This window comes from Lutjanus erythropterus, chromosome 21 (assembly GCF_056507025.1).
Source record: "Lutjanus erythropterus isolate fLutEry1 chromosome 21, fLutEry1.hap2, whole genome shotgun sequence".
Lineage (NCBI taxonomy): Eukaryota > Metazoa > Chordata > Actinopteri > Lutjaniformes > Lutjanidae > Lutjanus > Lutjanus erythropterus.
In genome coordinates this window covers 12463162-12488791 of record NC_139337.1, presented here as the reverse complement: position 1 = coordinate 12488791, position 25630 = coordinate 12463162, and the positions used below count along the sequence as shown (strand labels likewise).

The following is a 25630-nucleotide window of genomic DNA, read 5'->3' as shown; positions in this document are numbered from 1 at the left end:
CCCCGCGTCTTACTGTTTCACTCTGACACATTCTCTGCATGTTTCACCTCTTTCTAACTTGTTTTGGTGTTTTTTTTAATCTGGTGTACCTTCCTGTCTGTGTCAATAATCTCTCTCTGTTTTGATCACCTCACTCCTGTCTGTCCCTCTCTTTCTGTCCAACTCCTTTCCTGTGTGTGAGCACGTGTGTGTGAGACAGAGTGCTGGCAGTCTCCCTCTAGATGTCAGTGCTGTGTTAACAGCTCACAGCTTGTTTGGAAGGATGTACGTGACTTTGCCCTTCAATATCTTCCTCAGTCTGTCTCCTTATAAACACACACACACACACACACACTCACTCATACACAGACTGAGGCTTCAGTTTACTCCCATCAAACTACTTCAACTGACTTTTGCTTTTTCGAGCACCTTTGCATGGCAGCACTAACTTCATATCAGCCTGACAGTCAGCAGTGTTTCTAATGGGATTATATACCATATATTAAATGATGTACTGAACTGATCAATGTTCAGCAGTTCAGTGCATCATATTCTTTAAACCTGTAGGTACAGCAAGTACAAACAGAATTGCAAATGCAGGTTTTATATTCACTACATGGGAGTGGAATTTACAGATGTTTCAGCCTAGCGTGCAATAATAATTTAGCTGGTTTTGTAATGTGCTTCTCAGATTTGAACTATCTCTGTGGAATTTTAGACCTCTGGTAGCACTATGAGTGGGTCCCTGTTTTATTTATCTTGTGCACAAGCGTGAGGACACACGTGATGTGTGACGCACTGGATTCAAACTATTCCACGGATCAACAGGTTGTGGTAACGTGCCAGGAGCTGCTGCAGTGCACCAGCAAAGAGGGAAGAAGTCCGCGAGCTTGTAAACATGAATGTAAACAGTAGAGAACACTCGAAATAATCAAGTTTGCAGATGTTTTGCGTGGAAGGAAATTTGCTCGACACGTTTGTTAGACCTTAACAACACAAATGATGTGTTTTGGTGAGAAACACTGAATGTGAACATAACTTTTGTTTGTTTACAAGAAAACTCCACAGGGCACCTTAAATATTAGAGAGACGGAAGATTTTGAGTAACTATGAAAAAACATATATTTTAGAAGAATAAGCCTCTTTATACACCAGCGGGAGAAAACTTCACTGACACTTACTGTTGGTAACAGTTTAAAATCCTGAAGTTTAAAGGGATAGTTTGGATTATTTGAAGTGGGGCTGCATGAGGAAGTTACCTATAGTCAGTGTATTACCTACAGTAGATAGTGTCAGCATGTCCCCAGTTTGAGGAAGCAGCAGGGGGCACTGGTGTAGGAAGCTTACCAAAGAACTGCTGTGGACAGGGTCGATGGAGAAACATATTTTAACAACCTAAGAGACTAACCTTAAAAAAAAGAATTATATCGGTTCAAGTGTATGCTATATTTAGAATATTTGCACTGCTTTACTTTGCCAGTAGACAGCCTTTTCTGACAGGAAACCACCCTTATATAATCCAAACATCGCTCCCTCCAAACCAACCAGACTCCACTGGCAAAATCAGTAATTTCACCTTGCAGCAACATGAGTTGCTGGTCTACTGCTGCCTGAATCTATAGTTTGTTTCTGTGATGGTGCGACTTTGGTGTTTTAAAAGGATAGTTTGGATTCATTGAAGTCAAAAAATAAGACAAACAATGTAACAGATCCAGGCAGCGGTACACCAGCAGCCCCAGTGTGATGATTGGCTTATATAATGGCAGTTTCCTGTCAGAAAAAGCTGTCTGATGGCAAAGTAAATCTGTGAATATATTACACTTCAACTGATATTCATTTTTTCAGGTTGCCCTTTTTTAGGTGGCTGAAATACCTTTTGTTGCTGCACTGTCCACAGCAGTTCATAGCTTAGCTTCCGTGCTGGTGCTCCTACCTGCTTCTGCAAACTGGGGGCATGCTGACCTCCATCTACTGTAGGTAATACAATGTTTATCCAGAAGTACCTCATGCAACCCTGCATTAAATAAGCTGAACTATCCCTTTAAGTAAACAGATAAGAAAACATCTGTATATTTTAATTCCACATGTTAATTCTGCAAACTCTTTTTGTGCCTGGTGCACTTGTATAGATTTTAAGTGCATCTTTAAAAGACAGATTTATTTATTATTTATTTATTTGGCTTAGCCTCTAGAATTACTATACATACACTTAAATATCTAGCTGACAGTTAACATTGATTAGAAAACCAATCAAGCCCGAAAGATACAGACTGAGGATTCACTACTAACTTACCTGTCCGCCACACATATATCAGGACTTATTTTAATGTATTGAGTAAGAAAATGTTCTCTACCTGCCAGCCCAGCTCTCGGAAGCTGACATAGAGCTCATGTCTTCTGCACGCCGTCTTCTGATCGCTGCTGTTGTAATCTGCAACAGAAAAATAGACATCATTTTAAAACACAGTCAGCAAAAAGTCTTCCCTAGGTAAATGATTTTTTTTTTTAAATATCATAATTAAATGTCATGAAAGTGACGTATTACATTCAGAATCTGAGAGCAGAAGAATAACACAGTGGCCTCATGTAATGCACTGGGTGGAGACACATGTGAGGGTGTAGACCAGAGCACAGGCACAAATGCTCATGACAGCGGTCACTGCGCTGTACGTGCCTCACATTCATCTGCTGTCTAATGCATCGGCCTAATTGAATTCATCAGCATTCAAACATTGCTTGGCGTGAGTGCAAGTGGTGACACAGTGACAAGTGTGTTTATGGACTCTCCTGCCCTGCAGTTTGTACTTAATTATCTGTGTTCCACTCTGCTGCAGCAGGGCGGATGGCTGCAGACAGACAGTCCCAGGTATAGGTTTGCTTTTCACAGTCGAGGAGGTCATTGCTGGCATCGGTCACCACGCTGAAGTCAAGACGGTGACACCGACTTTCCACTGACGTATCAAGGGCTCTCGCATGCTCACTTTCTCTGTCCTGCCTCATTGATTTTATTGTTGTGATTATTTTCTTTCTTCAAAAGCCTCCCAGAGGAAGACAATGAGAGGGAAATACGCAAGTTATGGCACTTGCTGGAGTCTTGTATTGCAGCAGTCATCTCTTAACAGCCACCCTGAGACAGAAGCAAACTAAAAGCTTGGGTCCTTAGTGGCCTCACTATGCTTTAAGCAATACTTCAGCTTTAAGCCCTTGAGTGATTTTAATTGTAGTTGGTTGTTGGTCTGCACATTCTCACATTGCAAAGATAATTATAAAACTAAACTGTTCTGGCAGAGGACCTTCTGGTGGTTGCCTATTTTTGATATTTTTTTAGCCTCACTTGTCATTAGGGCTACGATACTGGTTTCTGATTCCACGTTTAGCCAAGTTAAGTTAGTGTTTAAGATATTTAGGCTAGATGAACTTTACACATTGCAAGAAAAAAAAACAATTTACAGCTTTGAGTCTATATACAGAGACATACTGCTGCCATGCCAGAAAAAGAAAAACAGATCAGTATCATGTTAGAATGTGAAAAGTTTATCAGATGTTTTTCATGTCATAACAAGGTATTTTCAAGTTATTACAACATACAGACTTATGTTACAACAAGAAACTTTCTTGTTCTAAGAATATACTTTCTATCTTGTTATAACTACATTGTTACAACTTGTAACAATAGAAGTTATCAAGGTGTAATGTTAAATGATACAACAATAGGTTATGACATTATAACATTATATATTTCATGTTAAAGATAAATGAAAATCAGTACTACATCATTTGTATGTTGTAATAATGTAAAAATAATTTGTTATAATGTGAGCAACATCTTGTTATAACATTAACCTTTTCATGTTATAATTTTCTTTTTCTCGCATGTCAGCAATACACTGCTGTACATATACAGCCAGCACTCACACCCAAAACTGTCATTTTTCACGTTTGCTCGTTGCATCGTTGGCGTGTTTGGTGTCGCCACTTATCCCGTCAAGCCATGCAAACGTGGTTATTTACCTCTCAGAGGCAATAAAAAGAGAAGATCTGCCTGCTTACAGAAATAGGCAGCACATTACTGGAGTCTGCAACATTTTACAGGAAACAACTGCCATGTGATGTACAGACAACAAATAGTAAACATAGATTTTGCCCATGCACGCAAATCACATCTTTTCTTTTCAGGAAAAAAGGCCGACAGGTCAGGCGCTTAGTTGTGATGGGTAGGGTTAGGGTAAGGGGATAGGGAAAGCATTAGGTCAATTACAGGTCCCCACAAATATAGTAATACAAATCTGTGTGTGTGTGTGTGTGAGTGTGTGTGTCAGAGTAGAGTGAGTCAGACTGCAGACGGGGATTTGTCACTCAGTCACAGCCACCACCCAGCCACTCACCTCACTAACGCGCCAACAGCAGCCGTGGTTAGTCAGCTGGAGTTGGAAACACACACACACACACACACACACACACACACACACACACACACACACACACACACACACACACACACACACACACACCGTATATACAAACAATTATGTAAGGGTCACTGATGTCCTTACATCTCTATGTCTATCATTCATTACCACTGGCACTTAGAGCATATAAACAAATACACTCACACATAAATGAACTGATGTTTATCTGTTTAACAGCCAACTCCACTTAGACACTAATTATAAGGGAGAGTTGTAATTTAAATTCACCAGCGCTGGTTGCATTAAGATGTCATCATCGAATCAAATTTCATTTTGAACAGACACGCTGACCGCACTGCCCAGACCCAAGTGTTTTAGCTGGACTCTTCTCAAATATAAGAAAGAACGAGAGACAGACAGACAGACAGAGGGAGGGAGAGCAAGTTGTCACTTGGATTCATCTCAGCTTGAAGTAAATGAAGAGCGAGGGAAAGAGAAAACAGACAGAGAGGACTCAGACGGAGTGAGGAAAGAGAAGGGGCTAAGTAGAGCATGGCACTAACACTGCCAAAGTTTGGGCTGCAGTAACCTGTGCTTAAAGGTCCAGTGTGTAAGATTTACGGATATTTATTCGCACATTATGTCAGAAATTAAATATAATAATTTTATAATCACCTGAAGAATCCTTGTATTTTCGTCAACTTAGAATGAACGCTTTATATCTACAGAGGGTACAGGTCCTCTTCCACGAAAGCCGACATGTTGCACCATCATGTTTTTACAATAGTCAAGAGTGAAGAATCCAAACACTGACTCTTGATACGGCCTTTCACATTTTTTGCAAGTTTTATGACCACCATGGGTTCTGGAAGGGGAAGGTGAGACAAGGTGAGACACTAGATGCTTCTAAATTGACACGCTGGTCCTTTAAAGGGATAGTTTGGATTATTTAAAGTGGGGTTATATATATACTCAGGGTATTACCTACAGTAGATGGTGGATGACACAGCCTCAATTTTCTCCTGACCAACCAGACTCCATTGGTAAAATCTGTCATTTTTATTATATTTTTTTTATTTTGTTACAGACCACTGAAGTTGCTCCAATGCTGCCTTGATTGATGAGGCTGTTATAAAACACCAGAGTCAGACAATAACACAAACAAACTAACCAAATGAGGTAGCAGTGGACCAGCAACTCTGGTCTGAAGTCTGGTTGGGCAAAAGAGAGCAATATTTAATAGGCTGTCTGATTATAAGTATAATGTACACTTAAACTGATACTGATGTTTCCTGCAGACCCTGTTCACAGCAGTACATTTCTCAGCCTCTGTGCTGCTTCTCCTCTCTGCTTTTCTATACCGGGAGTGTGCTGACCAGCATGTGCCATTGGTAATGCGCTGATCATCAATAAGTACCTCATATAACCCCACTTCAAATAATCTGAACTATCCCTTTAAAATGTGCAGGTGCTCTGTGACAATAAGGCATCAGCATCTAAAATAATACAAGAAATGTAGATGGTTCTACAGTAAGGATTACTGATAATTCACTGTAATGTCAGTTGTTTTGGTTCTCTAACAGCATAATCATGTTATCTAATTTCAAAATGGTTATTAGAATTTACTTCCATCTGTGAAGTGCGTATAAATGCTTGCTTTCAGATGCAGATCAAGTGTGATCTAAATTTTCCATGAACATTCAGGATGAAAATGACAGGGAAGTCAGGGGGAGTTTGGCACTTCTTAATAAGACATGAGCTTATTTTCACAAAGCTCCACTGAAAATACATGACAATGTTTTAAGGGGAGCTTTGTGGAATTTTGACATTATGCTATTTTTACCATGTATTATCATCATGAATCATTCATAAAATTATCTTCTTATTCATGTATGATTCATGCATGACGGTGACTCATTGCTGGCTCACTTTAATAAAGACACTGACATGCACGCCTCTCCTGCCATCACCATCAAGGCATGGCCACACAATATTATAAACTTCACTGACTTTAATTCAAAGATCAGAAAATGTGCATTGTTATTGGCTGGTTTATTGATACGAGACTTTCACGGACTGCAGCGTTGTTAAATGGCTATATTGTACCATACCCTGGCATATGCTGCTATAGTTCGCACGCTGACAACAACGAAGAGTGTCTTTTTATTGCAGCAAAACATGAACATATCATCTGATTGGACGGTTTAATTCTGCCAGAGACAGGAAATGAAAGGTGAGACTGGTCACAACAGGCGGCTGCAGGGTGGGGTCAAACTGTCATCCGTAACCATCAAATACAGTCAGGTGTTTCCCCAGTTTGGGGTTCCTTCCTTTCAAATAGGAAGGCCAGTTCACTGGGTGTCTGCTAATGTGGAAATACACTGTTTATATATGTGTGTGTGTGTGTGTGTGTGTGTGTGTGTGTGTGTGTGTGTGTTTGCTGGTGTGTATGTTTTTATGGGTACACGTGTACTCTGTACATTCAGGCACGTATGTTTGGCTCCACGTACTTGTGTGTGTGTTTAATGTGTGTATGCGGACAATACACATGAATAGCGGGTCACATGTGCTCGTCCTGCCTCCCTGTGGACTGACTGACCTGCTGTAGTCAGATTGAACAGATTTACTGTACGGAGACCTTCACAGATGAGAAAACAGGCTGGTAATAGACCAGCTGCTGCAGGATTTGGATGATTTTTCCTATAATTATTACAGTAAATCCACTTTGGGGTTTTTTTCTTGCATTGTAGGACACATTTACAGAGTGTACAGTGTTTATATACAGGAAACATCCAAGGACAGAGGAAAAGTGCCATTGAAAGAACTAACCTGATTGGCTAAGTGACTTGGCTGACCTGATATGAACTTGAGGTGATGTTTATAGAAAGAGGAACTGACACATTACAGTATTATAGGATGACAGGGCTTTCACACGGTTAATGTATAGAGATTTATGAGGCCGTATTGGAATATAATACAACTCTAGGATCGAGATTTGTGTGCCAGTCTACATGTCTCTATAAGTAACACACTATACCATGACCTACACACTGGCTCAAACTGCACACACCCATATTATACACACACACACTCACTGAGACCCCCACCCCCCGACTCCTTCATCCAGGTCTAGTTTATGGTGCGTGACATACAGCTTCGGGTCAAATCACAGCCCAGGGTGGAGGGTGGATCGAGCTGCCTGCACACAAGTCAGACTTGTGCACCAGCAGCCGTTAATATAGTTGTGCATTTGGCGTCTGTGGTTGAAGGGAACGTGCTGAGACAGAAAGACTATATCGTCACTGTTTTTCAAGCACTATCAACATGGAATGCTCCAGTACTTTTCATTAGATAAACAGTGTATTTTTTCATTTGTTGGAAGAATTAAATGTAGCACTTAACACATAAGCATATTGTCATAATATCAGATTGAGATGTAATTCCTGTTGTCTCTCTGCTTCTGTGAACTGAGGGCATGCCAAACCCCTTTAGCTAACACACTATCGATCATTACCTCATACAGCTTCATTTCAAATTATTCAGACTATTCCTTTAAAAGAATATCTTGCTTTGCCCTGCGCTTTGCAGCACAAGGTACAAAGTTTAGCAACAGACTCCCTTTTCCTCTCTTTCCTCACACACTCAAACACACACACATGCATCTACACACAACTCATTTTCCTTGCACCTCTTGGCCTTCAAAGCCATCAGCATTTACAGTCTGTGGGTCTCTTTAAGAGGAATAAAGCTGATATTTACTGTGGGCTTTCATTGAGTGTAAAGGCCCAGATTTGTGGTGCCCATAAACCACATCTCCCCTTCCTGCCTGTAAAAATTTAATGCCACACAGCTACCGCTGAGCTCCGGCTCCCATGAGGCTTCTATTCATTTCTTTTTCCTTTCCTTGACAGAGAGCAGAGGTGGGAAGGAGAACGTGAAAAAATTACTCTACACTAATTTGTATACTAGTAGGCCTACTTATTACTCTACTAATTAAAGGTCCATAAGAGTATATAAGATTTACAGGGATTTAGTGTCACATTATGCCAGAAATGGAATATACTATACTAAGATACCTTTGTTATGATTTGGTGCTGTATAATTAAAATTGAGTTGAATGGAACTGAATTGAGACGGTTTTATGATGCTCATTTATTAAAGTAAGAGTATGACATTTTGGGAATATGCTTATTCAGTACCACTGTCATGTCTGTATCTTAAAATATGAAGCTACAGCTAGTAGTTAATTACCTCAACTTAGCATAAAGACTGGTAAGAAAGTAGAACACCTATCCTTGCTCTGTCCAAAGTCCACCTACCAGCACCTCTTAATATCACTGCTAGAATAGCATCACTATGACAATCAGCCTCACCTACATTGCGGGAGTATTATCTACAGTGGAATAAGAAAAAGAAGTACCAAAAGCAAGTAGAGTTGAGCTATACAACACTTGACAAGAAAGGCATTAAGCATATTTCCTGGAATATGAAACATTATTTTCAAGCATCAGCAGCACCTAAAGAGCCAAACCATGAATTCTGGTTTCATCTGCTTCTCGCACTGCTGTCAGGACCAAATATTTGAACATCAGATTGAAGCAGGATTTCCTTTATTGACATGCTAATGTCAATGGAACCCGTGGCGTGGAGCTCTACGTCCATATTACAGCAGCTTACCTGTTTAACCTGGAAATGTTTCTCTGTGAGTAGACAAGCATCCATTTGGCCACGGGACACTAAAACTCTCCACTTAAACTAATTCACATTGAATCACTGAGGGGGGGGGGGGGGGGGGCTGCGGCTGCCGGTTTCCCACCCTGTCTATTCAATAGCAGGGGAAACACTCCTCCTTACTGAGCGTAATACTGTGTGAGTCCTGGGCTGATATTAACCCTTAACTACACTACCTGCCATTCATTAAGACCCTGAAACACTTTCACCAGCACCTGTCAGGAGGAAAAGGCTATAAATTTTATTTATCACAAGTTGTTCCAAAAATACAAGAATTAAATGGCGGTAATTCAGACATTATAGCCTGGCCGTTTGGTGGAGGAAATGTGTGTGTGTGTGTGTTTGTATGTGAGACATTAAAAAGTCATTTCAACCTCAGTCAGCCACAATTTCTCAAAATGTTTCACTGTAATTCTATATTTTGCTCCAGCATTTACACAAATCAAGAGCAAGAAAAAATTGCAGCTTTTACAGTAGCAATTACATGAACTCCCACAGAGGTGGTGGTGACAGAAAACTTTGGTTATATACGTTTTTACAGAAAAAAAAAAGAAGGAAGGACAGAGTCCCAGCGGCTGTGAGGACATGAAAGAAGAATGTCACTGCTGGCCCTCACGTTTCTCCTTCTCTTTTCCCTCCCATCAACCACTACTACTGAAGTTTATCTTTCTTCCTGTCTTTCATCACAGAGGTTATTAAACCCTGCGAGGGAGCTCCGCCACGTCTAATTACTCCAACGGTAAACAAAGGAGGTCGGGTGGGGAGGGTGTGAGGAGAATGAGGAGGAGGAGGGAGGAGAGGAGAGACAGATGAAAAAACACCACTGGCCGAGCGCCGTGTTATTATAATTCTTTAAGCGATACTGTTAGCGTGGTCAGTCTTTTAGCTGTGCAGCTAATGACTGGCTAGGTCTAATTACAGGCCGCCTGTGCTGTGCCGGGACGTGATATTCCTTCCCCGGATGGTTGTTAACTTCCCCCACAGCCAGAGCCCAACCCGACTCCCATTACCTCCCCGGCCTTCTTCGCCCACAAAACCCCAAATTACCTTTAAAGGTGTTGCATTGTTCTTTTGGCGAGGTACACAGCAGCATTTTCCACTGTGCTCACATCAGGCACACCCAGAGGGGGCGTAAGCATCATGCTAACAAAAATATTCATGCATCCAACTCATAACTCTAAATTTATGAAAAAATGTAAACTTAAAAAGACCAGTTCGCTCAAAAAATAAGAAAACAAGACTTTAGTCTGCATTTGTGAGTGTAATGTGAAAAACAAAGATGATTTATTACACATATAATCACACCATCATCTCAAAACTAATGCTGCAGAAATGTATTTGGCTGAATTTGTCCTCTTTTGTCATCTGGAAGATATTTAATATCACATGTCGTGTTAAATCCAGCTTGCTAAAATTGTGAAAATGAGAAAATAACAAGGCCCAAGGCCTCACAAGGATTACAGTAGGGAAAATAAAGTTTCGTAGTTAAAAGGTTGTTTTAGATCCTGAGCAGACTGAGAAAGGCACGTTAGTAATTTATGACAAAGCAAAGCAGCACGGCCAAATAAAATCTAAGTCTGAATAAAATTGACAAAAATAAAAATGTCAGTTCTTCTTTAAGTCAGGACAAAATGGTACCAACAGGTCTGCAACCAGCAATTATTTTCATTATCTATTAATCTGTTGATTAGTTCTTCTCAATTGATAAATATTGATATATGTTACCGAGAGCCCTGTCGGGAACTCAAAGATATTCAGTTACAGGACTAAAGAAACCAGAAAATATTTATATTTGAGATGCTGAAGTCAGAGAATTTGGACATTTTTTTCTTATAAAATGTCTCAGACCAATTAATCGATTATCTAAATAGCTGGCAATTAATTTAATAGCCGACAACTAATCGATTAATTGACTAATCATTACAGCTCTAGGTACCAAACTGATCAAAAAGATGCAGTCACATCAGTGCAGTGTTTTACCACACAGGTCAAGAGTGCAAAATTTGTGCCGAGGAGGGAAACTATTTTTAGATAACACACTGAGCAATGTTACTCATGCTGAAAAAAAGTGTTTTAAAAAGCCTCAATGTGGAAGCTAGAGCAATTAAAAACAAACAAGTCGCTGCCTTCCGGCCTTAGATCTCATGTTTTGACGGAAAAAAAGTATCAGGGTGAATTATCGGTGAAATACTCCTTTTAGTCGGAGCTGTGGTGGCCTGAACTGATGTACTGTTGCTCTGTGCCAGACAGAAACCGGGGGACAACGTCCACATTTTGTTTCTCCCCATGAGCGCTCCACAAGACGGATGCTCTCCCCATCCATCCTGTCCTCCTCCCTGTCTCTGGAGTGAGTGATGCGGTATTGAAACCATATGCCCTCCTGAATTCCTCACGGATCCTCCCCATCCCGTCCAATCCCAGCAGTCCTCTGCTGGCCGCGGACACTCTGCTGTCGCAAGGGGGGCCTCCCCGCTTCCTGTGTAGGATCTAAATATTTACACTCCCCGTCGTCCCGAGTGGCAAGGCGGAGAGGTCTTGATGTTTTGGGTTATGTAAAGTCCAATCCTCCAGGACACATATTTAACAGATTGTCCTTGTTAGAGCAGATTTCTGAGCAGATTCACCTCAGAGAAAGTTTTCTCATCCTCATGATATAGTCTGGGACACAAAAGCAGATAACCTGCCTTTTTTCCTTGCTTATAAAAGTATTTAGTAAGTAATTAAGTACAACCCCAGTTTCAAAAAAGTTTTGACATTGTGTAAAACATAAATAAAACTTATTGATTTTAGAGCAACATATTGTGCCATCCAGACACGTCTTTTTCAGAGACGTCCCCGCTTATTTCAGCAAGACAATGCCAAGACACATTCTGTATGTGTTACAACAGTGTGGCTTCGTAGTAAAAGAGCTTGGGTACCAAACCGGCCTGCCTGCAGTCCAGACCTGTCTCCTATAGTAGTCACCTGTAGTGGTGCGTTGTGAAGTGCAAAATATGAAAACCGAGACCTTTGACTGTTGAGCCCCTGAAGTTGTAAATGAGAAACTCACTTTCAAGTCACTTTTAAAACTTCAACAATTAATGTCCTCAGTTCCCAAACACTTACTAAGTGTTGTTAAAACAAAACAAAATGTAACAAATGACCTGACTGTTTTTTCACACATTGCAGGCATCAAATTCAGAATTAGTGTATATTTACAAAAAACAATGAAGTTTATCAGTTTGAACATGAAATATCTTGTCTTTGTGCTATACTCAGCTGAATACAGGGTCAAAAAGAATTGGGACATTCCTGTATTTCATTTTTATTCACATTTTACAAAATATCCCAACTTTTTTGGAATTGGGGTTGTATTTCTTTAATTATGAATATATTTGACATGTGGCAAAATATTCCTTCACCTACTGAAAAAGAGCAGATATGACAGCTGTTACACAAAGTCTAACCCACATTGTGAGCATATGGTGCGCACCTCAGCCCCCCGATTCACTGGTGTGCCCCTGTATCACAGTGTCTTCAAGACAGCTTGACTTAAAGTCTTAAGACATCTTAGGACATCTCAAGCCAAAGACAGCTGGGTAGAGGGGAGACCAGGTCTGGAGCCAAAACTGAACATGTGGTACACTCTGCGTCTCCTGTAGCATAACAAATGATGAGTCTTTGTTCTCTGTTATGTCAGCCAAAGCTTTCATCTAATGCAATTACTGAGGAAAAGCCCTGCAGGAATTTAACTTACAACCTCTTGTGTTAACAGCGGCCCACTGTAACCTGGTGAGAAAGCGACAGAGATGCACTGAACAAACAGAAACTAGAGCTAACAAATCCCAGCAAGGCTTTTTCAGAGTAGGACTAAGAACAAATTCAACTTGTCATACAAATACTTCTGTATACCATGCAGATGGTAGAGCCATTAAACAGGGCAGCAGTAGCAGCAAAGCAGAGGTAAATCGCTTCCCAGGTAGCCAGCCAAGGACGCTTGCAGCTGTGTGTCAGCAGACTAAGCTGTGTCCTGGCAAACCAAACGTGAGCCGACTGTGGCCCAGATTTGGCCGGGTTATTTGGGGTGCCGACTCGAGCTGTTTAGGGCTGGGAATCAGCTCCAGTTAGCGGCACCCGGGCCAGCTTTGGGTCAGTCTCAGACCCTGGAATCAGCCCAAGTATAGTTGGGTTGATTCTCGCAAGTCATTTATCATACGTCTGACATGAGTCCAGCAAGCAGGTGTGCTGAGCTCAGGCCGCTGCTGGGCCAAACTATTTTTTTCTACCTGGAGCTAAGCAGATACACAGCCCTATGAGCTCTTTATACACAGCAAAACTAAGTCTTCACAGATATGTAACAGCATGTAAACGTTACTATACTCTGATTAACAGCTTTGTATTTGTCGACTCAAGTTAACCCAGGTTTTAGGCTGATATTTCTCACATGAATCCATGGTAGAATCTAAGTATTTCCTTACTTATTTAAGTGATTTAAGTTCTATAGGTTCATACTGGATGCTTCTATTGGACACTCTTTATGTAGTGAGGTGCAAAGCCCACCTTTTATTCACCAGTGATCTTAACTAAGTGTTAACTAAGTGTTTTAGTTGACAAACCTTAACCACATTTTAACCATGGTATATTTGCCACCATGACCTTTCTGTTACCTTAAAGGGAAAGTTCACCACAAATCAAAATATTATAACCTATTAATATTATTACCTATTTTTATAGGTAGCATTTTATGTATATGTGATCCTTTTTCTTAAGTTTATATCTTTATGTATTTTCTATTTATAGTTATATATGATTATTAAAGAATCCAGTTAAAGTTTACTGTTTCAGTGCCCTGATGTAATTTTGGATTTTATTTATATAAATAAAGAATATCAATATATTGATATGAGATTTTTTTTTTTAAAAATCCTTTATCAGTATAGGCTCCAAATATCGATCAGGCTTGAATAGAGATGTTTGCCTTCTCTTGAACACGATGGAAGTCGATGGTCGATGCTCAAAATGCCTCAAAATACTACTTTATTAAATAAAAGTTTGCAATTAAGAAAAGGTGGAGCACATTTTATAAACTCTTAGTCTAACTCTTACAAATATCGCCAATACCTAAACTATATACAGTAGAGGTGGGTGCCTGCTGGAGAAATGATATTTACTGCTACATACAAGGCTCTCCTCTGATACACAGCAGAATCAAAGCTTTGAGCCGTGAAAGCTTAATATTAACAAGATGCTTCATCTGTCAAATTAGCTGAGGATCAGACTGATATTAACAGCAGGCTCACTGAGCGCGAGCTTTATGTGCCGCACTAGTCACACAATGAAGCCTCACAGGAGCAGCTTAGCTTTAAATGCTATAAAGTCTGGCCAGAATTACACAGCAGGTGAAAGGTGGGTGGATTAGGGTGTGATTTAATTTGAAAAGCTTGAGGAGCTCATAACATCAGGCTTATACCTGCTCATTACATCATCTGCTGAGTAAGAAGAGAAGCGGCGAGGACTTGATGAGGAGGTTGAGGATGAGGTCACCTGTCAAGACGGATTCACCGTCTATGTGCTAAATCACTGAATACTCTCTTGTGTCTTTTATTTTGTAATTTACAATGGACTCAGATTATGCCACCACGCAACATAAAGAGCTGTCTCTTAAATCTTCTCTCTTTATGATGCACATATTCGTTTTATGTTTGACCCCAAAATTCATCTATACTCTCTCCCTAACACCACCCATTTATCTCATACTCTTAGCTCTTTTTAGTTAAAACCCCCAGCCAAATCCTCCATTCAACTCTCTAGCTCAACCCGTCTGGAGAGGTGCCACAGAAATCCCCTTCATAAATAAAATTTCTCATATATTGCTCTGAAAAACACTATATTCCCTGCAGGTCTCAGGATACACTTCACTGCCCTAAATCCATACAAAGAAGCTGCAATAAAAACAGATTTTGGACATCATCCCTGGAACGAGGATTTTCATCTAATAGGGGCTGATTAGAGAGAGATCCGGGTGAAGTCAGGTCCAATTCATCAAGTGTCTCAAAGAGGAATACTTCAAACACATGCTGCCCATTCACTCATCTCAACAGGTTAGACATCAGTTATGGATGAAGCGAGGTTAGGCTGAGGTCAGGTTTTGTGTCTGATTGTGTTCACGGTCGCGTTGTTTGATGAGGTCAGTTGGGGTTCAGTGTTTGTGTAGCAGACATCAGACTGACCTGCTGGGCCGAGGCCTCTGGATCCGTCCTGTGGTTGTGTGGATCGGTTGCGGTTCTGCTGACGACGTTTTCCGCCAGTAGAGCGGGCGGTGCGGATGTGCACTTCGCTGACTTTAAAGAACGCCACCATGAAAGGCTGCTTCTCCAGCGCACCGTCACGTCCTACGAGCCCCGCCTCCTTGGAGCTGATGCTCTGCCCTGTTTCAGAAGGCATAGCGCTTAAAAACTACAAGATTTACCATGACAGTCATGTTGATTTGTACAAGTTTCCTTAATGAAATTCTGTGGTCACACAAACTTATAACAGTTAAAAATATAAGTTTCTTTCAACCTGATTTATGTTGTGAAAATGTGGGAATTTTGTGCTTTAAAAATAAAAATAAAAATAAAAATGTGTATATGATGTAATGTCTTACCGCTGCTGGTCTCCACGCTGACCTGCAGGCCCAGGTTGTGCATCGGACTCATCACCCACAGGTTGCTGGTGGCAGTGATATCAAACTCCAGCCAGCCCTCCTCAGCTGCCCACAGCCTGCGAGACTCCAGCAGGAACAGGTCTGCCTCTCTGGGTGAACATCAGATATAAAAGGAAAATAGCTTGAATCATAGATAATAATACTGTTTCGACTCTTTCAAGAAACTTGATTTAAGTCAAGGAAATTCTGCATCTCTTGAAAATGATGATGAGTAGGAGAGAAATAAGCTGATGTTACCACGTTTTGCACCTCATGCCTTGGTCACACTAAATGACCTTCATACTTGAAGTCATCAGATTGCTGTACTGTTTGCACTACACAGCTTTCTGTCTTCTAACCAGGAATCTTGAATTCATTTTGATTTTCTGCAAGCTTTGTCAAAAATATTGATGCAAAATATTTGAAATGCTTTCAATAGTCCTTTTTTTGCAGTATTAATAGCATTTAATCTATCTCTAAAAATCTGTGTTGAGTCGTCTCAAAATTAGAAATTCCAGTATTGTGACAGCACTAGTTTGTTCTACATGACTGATTAGCAACAGTAGGTCATACAGTACATATCTTTCACCCCATGAATCCCAGAAATGTCTGTTTGGTCTCCAAAAACACACAAGAAGTCACATTAGATTATTCATATTGACTTAATAACCTAATAACTACTTTTTGTTCATTTTGATCTATATTTGGGCTTCTCTGGCTGCTGCTTCAGTGCTCTTCCATCTCTCTTTCTCGACTCCTCTCCCTGTTTACTCTCATTGTTTGCAGGCCTTACATAGCCCACCAGATATTAAACCAACTTGATATCTTTTTGGCGTCTGCAAGGCATTGGCAAGCTCTCAGTGAGCAGATTGCATCTTCAAACAGTTCAAACATAGTGACTGTCACTCATGGAAGCAAACTCCAGTTTGCCTCTGATCTGGGAGCTTTTGTCTGTGATCTTCATAAACTGTTGGCGAGTCGAAAATCAGGGCTAAAAGTCTGTAGTGTGAAGTTGGCACTAACTGGAGAAGATGTAGTCAAACCACTCTAAGCTGGCTAGTTTTTATGGTTATCCAAAGTGGCATTTAATGTTGAAAACATCCAAGATAGTTAGGACCATGTTGGCCTTCTGCTTTTTTGGTCAACTGTCAAACTGAACTGTAGTAAATACAAATAAATAAATAGATACATACATGTATATGTACATATATGTGTGTGTGTGTGTATATATATATCTATATATATTGATATATATATACACACATATATATGTGTAGAGAGAGAGCAAGAGAGATTTTTTTTGACCCTATACTTAAATATCTGGCAACCGAGATGGAGGCATTTGTCAGCTAACCCTGTAAAGTTACGCCTGCAAAAGATCTAAGAAAAGTCAATGGAATTATGTCCATGGAGAGAGAAATGGACTAATTTGGGTGAGCACTGATGAGGAAAAATGACAGATAAGTAGCAAAGTACAAAACTTACAGGAGAGAACGAAAGAGAAATAGAGTTGATGAAGCATGTAGACAACAGTATCAAAAAACAAAAGACAAGAAGAATGCAGGAAACTCAGAACAACAAATAAAGATGTCTAGTGTGTTTGATTCTGATCATTTTGTTCTGTATAACTGTATCTTTATTGCTATAATCAATCAATCAATCAAACTACAGCATAGAATACAGAGATCTACCTCTTTAAGAAACTGAGGAAAACATGAGAGCTGTTGGTTTGTATCAGGGTAACAGAATCATAACAGAATGACAGAAAGATGGATAGCTGCACTTAACAGAAAATGCGGGGATACGCTGTATTGTACTCCACTGTAGCTTTGACCATACAGTCCACCTCTCTCAGGGACAGGAAAAAGGAAGGGATTAAATCTTTGGTATCAGGCTACAGGCATGTTAATATCATTTTCAATATTTGTGTGAATGAGATCAGACTCCAAAATGGAAGAATGTGTCAAACGGAGAAAGAAAAAGACCCACATAGAAGAAATGTTGGACTAATGAATGAAAAGAGAGCAGAGGAGTTGTAAGGAGAAGACAGAGTGTGAGTGATAAGAGGGCCTGTCCTCCTACTGTCCCATTACAGTAGTAATAACACAGCGGTGGGTCTGTTGGACCCTCCTCCAGAGCCGACTTCAAAGCCTCACAATCATCCAGGTGTTCAGAGAATGCCCCTGCAGTCATGCATCAGCAGCCCCTCTTTATTGGTCATTAATGAGAGTGTTTCTGACAGCTTCTGTATGAGCCTCTATTCCACACACACACACTCACACACACTCCACCCCACTGCTAGGTTCACACGTTTGTCACAGCGTGGGCCGGTGTACCCATGTTTCCGCCTCATCGTCGCAGCCGCTGTTCGGCCGACGAAGGACGGCAGGGGGTCCGCAAGACAGCCGCCTGCAGGGCGAAGGCTACTGACAGCCTACTGTAAAACCTCTTATTGACTGACTGCTTAAATGAACTGGAATAATAAGGTCAAAGGGGAGAGTTGTGTTCTTTTGCTACAATAAATCTCCTTTATAAGTCTTGTCAGTGAGTGTTGTTAAAAATGTAACACAAGGTGGGAGAGTGTAGCTCACAGCTGGCGTGGTTATTCCATGTGCTTTCATCTTGTAAACTGCTGAAAAGGCATATTTGTAAAATTGTGAAAAGCAATATGTAAGACAGACATCTGGAGGGAAAGGACACAGAGATTCTCAGTACAAGGAGGAGATCTAAATGCCAGTATACCCAAGCAACATTTTAAGAATCAGAATAAAACAATTTTTTGATTTGTCATTATTGGGGTGCAACTGAAAATATTAAATTATTAATCATTATTCACTTACACCTTAATAAATTTACTCAATAACGTTTGAAATATCAATTTTTTGTATTTCAAAAACTCAAAGATTCAAGGTTTTTTTTTTTAATAACAAAAGAAAATCATCTAAACAAAACCTTATAGGATGGGAGGCTTTTTTTTTGTTTCTTTCAAACCTTAAAGAAGCCAATATGTAACAATCGTGCATCCAAAAATGAGCGCTGCAGTCCGAATAGCAAGTTGGAGCCATAGATGGTACATTAAATAGGCTGAGATCCTAGATTTCATCCTAGATCTTCCTCAGACTTGAGGAAGCTCAGGCAGGTTGCAGGAACACCGCAGAAGTACAAGAAGAGCACAACATAGTAAACTGACAATAACAAGCAACGTGAGTCCTGTCGATCAGCTGTTTATAACTGTCAGTTGTCTGTCAATGCAAAGCTGAGGTTGTTATCCTGAAAACGAAAGCCCAGTGCTCAAAAAATACACACTCTATTATAGATTATTAATAATTTCTTACACTCATAAACAGACACCAACTCATTCAGTGAACATTCAGCATTAATTGTAACTCTAATTAGCTTGAAATGGGCAAACAGGTGTTACAGGAGGACACTGCAGCTCGAGCACTGTTGTCAGGACAGAGTATTTCACCTTAGTGTGGTCATTTTATTATTTATTACAGTGAATACAGAAAAAAACAGCTGGTTAGGTACAGTTTAATAGCTGTCTGAATGTGTTTTGGTCAGTAAAAACAGCCTTTGTAGCAACCTGCCCTCTCTCAATACGACGTCAGGCACACCACATTTTTGGCATTGTAATCTCTCACATTCCTCGCCTGCTGTTAGCAAAACACCCCAATCAAATGAAAAGTACAAAGGGTGTCAGGCTAATTAAGCGCTCTATCATTACGGCTTAGAGTCAAAACAGGAGTCAGGTTTTTTACAGGAAGGAGGGGCGCGAGAAAGTTAATAGGCTCCCTGCTGATTGGGCGATTACAAAGGTACAGTTTTGCAAAAGGCGGAAAATTAGAGAAAAAAAACAACAAAGACTTTTCTCATATAAACTGTCAAACCTCAGTCTTTACCACGAGCAGCACTGAGGAGAACGAAGATAAGAACGCAAAGTCAAAGCAGTGACAACAGCGTGTTGCACCTTGAATTCACTCCTACAAAGCACAAACACAGCATGAACAAGTATTTCCCACCTGAGAGCACGCCATCCAGGCTGTAATTTTCTTCAAGGTAAAAAAAACCTGTCCTACAATAACACAGAAATTGGAGATATATGGGCCCTTTAATCTCCAAATATCTCCAAAAATAAAAGGCTTTACCACCAGGCTGCTGAGCACAAACCACCCATTGTAGGGATAAAGGAACGCAGCAAATAAGAAGCTCTTGATACCCTCTTGAGACCTTTTGACAGACAGAAAAATATACTTTGCCAACATCTATAGCTGACGTTCTTATACTTCTCCAGCCCGCGGATCTCAGAGTGGATCAGCTTTAACCTCAGATTGTAGTCTGAGAACATCTGGTGTTAGAGACCCCACCTTAAGGTGTTTTTATTCTTGATGATATTCAACACACAATAATATATTAATGAAAGTTACTTTGACGTGTATTTATTGATAAACAAAATATACTGGGCAACATAAGAAGTTAGCTTAAAAAGTTATATCAGAAATTCTCTTCATGTTAGACTTGGCTCTCACTGGGCGGGCGTGATAAAACACAAATATCATTCAGAAATCTTACTGGATGTTTATCTGCCCCTGCAGACGTAATGTAAATGTTTGGCATGTATTAGCTGCACTCATTTGGGGGACGGGAGGATTTTGAAGCTGTGCTATTTCTGAAAGACGTGGTTTTGCTTGATTTTACAATATAAACATGGCAAGGCCCCGGAGTCTGTGTATGACAGAGAGAAACACACAGAGGGGAGGCAACTTTTTTATAATCATAATCTTTGCATTTTTCTATCAAGAAAAGGTCAAGTGAGCATGCCTGCTGTTTTCAGTAACACCCTATCTCTTGTTGAATTGTTGATTCCCAGCACAACCACAGTGTAACCCTTCTGCAAACTTACCAGATCCACCCAAGGGTGGATTAATGCAGACACATGTTGCATGGTATGATAGTTTAACTCGAACAATGTATGCATCATTTAGCTTCAATGAAGCTCTGAAACAGGCTGACAGATCCACCCTGTATGTCTCAGTAATTACAGGGATTCAAACCAGTTATCTTCCTGATACAAGCTTATCAATTTGTGTGTATGGTACCTGTCAGGGTGCTCCTTGACCACCTGGTAGACTTTGAGTAGAAAGGTGTCGTTGCGGAAGGCGCGGCTCACGCACTCCTTGTAGAGGCGAAACTCTGCGGCGGTGACGGCCTCGCCCTCTGGGATCTGCGAGAGGTTGAACTTAAACTCTTTGTGGTGACGCCGCTGCGGCGAGAGCTCCCTGTCGTACTCGACTGTGGGATAGAACACACATGCAGACATAATTATATAATAACAATACGCACAAAGAGAAAGATACAGGGATAGATAATACAGAGAGATAAGCGATTTGCCTTTTCTGTGGTTTGTCTCACGTTCATGATGCGTCTTCTACAAATAGGCTCAAATTGCATATTTACAAACAGGCTTTCAGTATAAATATACAGTAGTGAGTGATGAGCGGATATCCTTTTCACAGACACCGTGCAGAGGTCGACCATGGAGGCCTTTAAAACGATCACATGTGATTTAAAGTCTAATAGGTTTGGTGGCCTCGGGTTTCCCTAAATAAACCCCCTGTTATCTTCAGTCTGAAAGCAAAAGCCCATGATTTTTTCAGTGGCAGCAAACTTAGAGACGTTCTGCGACCACTTCTGACGGCGTGAAATGACAAAAACCAACAAATGTGCTCCCTCCTATGCTTTTAAGTGCAATATGCGCCATAATGATAATGTGCTGTCTGGGGATTCGGTTCCTGTCTCAGATGGAGGTTTTTCTCCCACAGCAAAGAGCCTGCAGAGTCAGTTTGTCGACGGTCGCACAGAGTGAGAAGAGGAAAATGAATAAAGAGGGGGCATGTCGAGAGCAATTAGAAGGCTGTGTACAAAAATATCTGGTAAATGCTAAGCCTCAAATATGCGCTATATTCTGCAAAACACACAAAAAACTAGTGACATAATTGTTTGAGAACCCAAAACACACATCAACACACTCTTACTATTCTTAAGACATCACACTCCTACTGATTTAAATCCTTGTCATTTGCTACACATACTGTATACACACAGTATATCAACATCACCACTCAGTGCAGTGAGGTTCAACAGGCTGCGGTGTCACTGCCACAGTCTGCAAGTGCAGACTCACTGGGAACCAGAGCTGGATGTATACATTTGCCTACGTCTGTCCTCTGCAACCAGGCAGGACTTTATTTTAAATGAATGAATGAATGAATAGTATGACATTTTGAGAGATACACTTACTTGTTTTTTGCACCAGGGTTAGATGAGAAGATTGATACCACTCTCATCTCCGTACGTTAAGTATATTGTGAGGCTAACCATTGTTTCGACTGCCCAAAACCCCAAAAGTAAAAAAAAAAAAAAAAAAAAGTGCCGTTGGACCAATAAGCCCTTTATCATCATAGTCAGGTGACCGTCATTGTCATGGTAACAATAATAAACACATGGTTAACATTGTAAAACAGTAACAGTTTGATTAGGTTTAGGCAACAAAATTACCTGGTTAGGTTCAGGAAAAGATCATGGTTTGGGTTAAAATAAGCACATTAGTTATGTCAGTTAAGTTACATACGTAACTTGAAGTTTATAGAAGCCAAAACAGCAAGTTGTGGCACATAACAGAAGTTATGTCCCAGAATAAACTAGCTAGACTAGCTAGATACTTTAACATTTCCCAAAATTATTACTTTAAAAGTGAGAGCTAAATCAGGACAACACAGTCGGCTGCCCACTAAAAACATTAAGCAGTCTTCCTCCTTCCAATAATTACCCACCCACCACACCTGGCTTCATAATAAATGTGTCCAGCAGTTTCAGACATATTCAAGACAGTAGATATCTGAGATAGTCAAAAAAGTAAAGACCTCTCCTTTACCCTTTTGAAGCCAATATTTTTTGTTTATTTAAACAAATGTTTTATTTTATTTTGAAGATTCATTTGGATAGTTCCAGATCCCAAAGCTTAGGTATGAAGAGTTTTGTACCTGAGCCAGGCTTGTTAAAACTTTCTGGTAATTTTATGATGTGGGGACCCACCCAAAGTGGACCAATGACACATTTTGTTCCCCGAGTCATAGCCGAAGAGAAAATTGTGTTGATGTGAGAACACTGGAACCAATCAGACTCTCCCAAAAGTGCCAGCCCCACCTCGTACCCACACCCAGGAAGGTCAAAGCTCCCCTCGTCCCCAGACATTTCCAAGTTACATAAATGCTGAACATAAGTAACAAACTGAGCAGAAAAGGCAGAGAGGGAAGGCGTGTATTTCTAACTTCATTTCTGAGGAAAATCAGTCCGATCCTGGAGCATACTGCTGTGACTTGGTCAAAACAAATTACAATAATTGAAGCCTCTCACTTTAACTCTGAGCCAGTTCTGCCTCCATTTACTTCTAACACTTTCCATTGAAGCAAAAGGAACCACCTATAGAGCATGAGATGTTATTCACATCAGCGTCCCTGTGACTTCTATCACATGTCACACTGACCATTTCATCATCATAAGCTGCCCACACAACACACACACAGATGTCGCAGTAACCGTGTGTGATAACGGGTCTGGTCTTGCGTTGAAGGGTAGATAGATCAGCTAAGCTCGTGTGTCTGTGTGGAGGACTTAAGCAGAGGTCATGGTACTCTAAATGACTTTACAACACTCCCTTCAACAGCTCTGGGCTTAAAGACCGACAGCTTGAAATTTTATATTCCCTATTTAAGAATCAACTGGCTTTTTGGCAAGAAAACTCTTTGATAAACTGTCTGTAGGTGGTGAGAAGGTCAGGGAGAGTTTCAGATGTATCAAATATTTATTACATCTGCTGCAATGCACTGCATGTTAAACGTACAAAATATCAGGCACCTGACTGCACAGAAACGTGTTTCAGAAACTGTGCTGGCAATCTAAGCATCATACAAAACAAAGGTAAATCTTTATCACATTTCTGATTGTGGGGGTTTTATTGGAAAGGGTGTTTTTAAAACAGTATTGAGAATTCACACAACGTGAGCAGAATGGGAGAATTGGGAAAACCGCCTGTTTCTCTGATTCTGGGAGCGTTCGCACAGTATTTCATGATGCTAACCTGTTACAGATTTGTAGTGGCGCAGTATGACATAAATCTAGAAACAAACAAACAATGCATTTCTTTCTTTTTAAGGGACTAACCAGAATGTGTTAGTCTTCAAGGGGCACCCCAACAACTCAGTAGGTGAAAACAGTTTGCTAGTTATGAATGTGCAGGTTTGAAAGATTTACCAAGCAGAAAGGATATAAAAAAGAAAAAAGAAAAAGATCCTTTTTAGTGTTTTTGGATCTTTTGGACTAATAGTCAGTAGGGATGAAGCAACAAAAAACAATAAATAGCAATAAAATTCCTGCCAATTAGCATTACCATTTCAATTTTAACTATTGTGATAACTTGCTGAATACACAAAGGACATGATAACATTTCAAATAATTGAGAGGTTTTCAGTATAAAAGTTGATGAAATTATTCCAGTGTGTACACTGTACTTTTTTGACCATTTTCAGATCATCTTAACAATACTGCAATAATACTAAAAACGGTGATCATTTTGTAACTATAATCATAATATGAAACTTTCATACCATTTCTTCTCTAACTGTCAAAGGCTGAGTATATCTCATCCTTTGACAGTTCATTTTTTAATTTGTTACTCACAAATCCCCCTACTTTTTGGAAGATTTTTTAAAATTTCTGGAGCGCCCCTTTACTATTTCATTTCATTCATTAGTTACAGCCCGTAATAGTTGCTTTGCCGTGAGCCCAAGTCTGTTTTTCTTTTTACCAACTGGAAGATAAAGTAACTGTGAAATTCCCAGTTTCTCTGACAAAGAATTACTAGCAAGCTGACATCACCACAGTTGGCTGCTCATAACAAATATTTGTACAAGATATGGTTGTAGCATTAGTGCACTCCTCTGTCTCAAAGGGACTGTGTGTGGGATTTAGTGGTGTACCAAGCTGTGAGCTCACCCTCCACCTCCAAGTGTGCAGGAAAAACTACAATGAAACTCACAAACGGCACCATCATCTCTTTTTTTTTTTTTTTTTTTTTTTGACCATTTTGGGCTAGTGTAGATACATGGTGGTGCAACATGGCGGCCTATGTGGAAGAGGACCCATGTTCTCTGTAGATGTAAACAGCTCAAATAACGAAAACACAACAATTCTTATTTTCAGGTGATTATACGCAAATGAAAACATAAGTTTGAATTTTATATTTCGCTACATTCTGCCAATAAATCCCTGTAAATCGTGTGTTGCCAGCACAGGGCCACGTACACTTACACAAACCAGGAGTTATGGTTTATAGCCATGACCTTCCAGTAAGCAGCTCCAATAAATCAGCAACGTCCTAGAATTCAACTGGCAACTTCTTGTACTTTGTATTTCCCAAAAAATGCTACAAAATCTGCTACAATCATATGAGAGAAGTTAAAGACATTCTGGCCAAAGGGAAAACCGTTTTCAGTTAGGTGAAAAATGTGTCCACTGATTTCATTAGGCTTTAATGAAATTTGCAGGACACATTTCTTTGAACATTGACTTTCCTCACATTCAAACCAAATTCTCAAGGCACTCCCGAGCTTCCTCAACAACTCACCAGCCTGTTCAAGTTCAAATACATATATGTTTTTTCTTCTGTCTCAGAGAGGGATTTTGTTTTGAACGGCATCCAGGTGAAGACAAACAATTAAACTGATGAAATATGAACACGCTTCACATTATCGTACGCTTTATCACCGCAGTCCTCTGCGTTAGCGGC

General features: G+C 40.2%; 2 protein-coding genes across 2 annotated transcripts in view; both read right to left on the bottom strand.

The window, feature by feature from the left end:
* The window catches only part of bmp6 (bone morphogenetic protein 6), a 57249-nt gene that overhangs the window by 3453 nt on the left and 28166 nt on the right, over positions 1-25630 (bottom strand). The window contains exons 2-5 of the mRNA XM_084746873.1: positions 20883-21075; positions 15745-15893; positions 15329-15526; positions 2334-2410 (exon numbers count right to left, since the gene is read on the bottom strand). Coding sequence (XP_084602999.1) covers positions 2334-2410; positions 15329-15526; positions 15745-15893; positions 20883-21075 — 617 coding nt within the window. The remainder of the gene's footprint in view (positions 1-2333; positions 2411-15328; positions 15527-15744; positions 15894-20882; positions 21076-25630) is intronic.
* LOC146307383 (uncharacterized) overlaps positions 20944-25630 on the bottom strand; it is a 60127-nt gene continuing 55440 nt past the window's right edge. The window contains exon 8 of the mRNA XM_084746876.1: positions 20944-21075. The gene's annotated coding sequence lies outside the window, so the exon portion shown is untranslated. The remainder of the gene's footprint in view (positions 21076-25630) is intronic.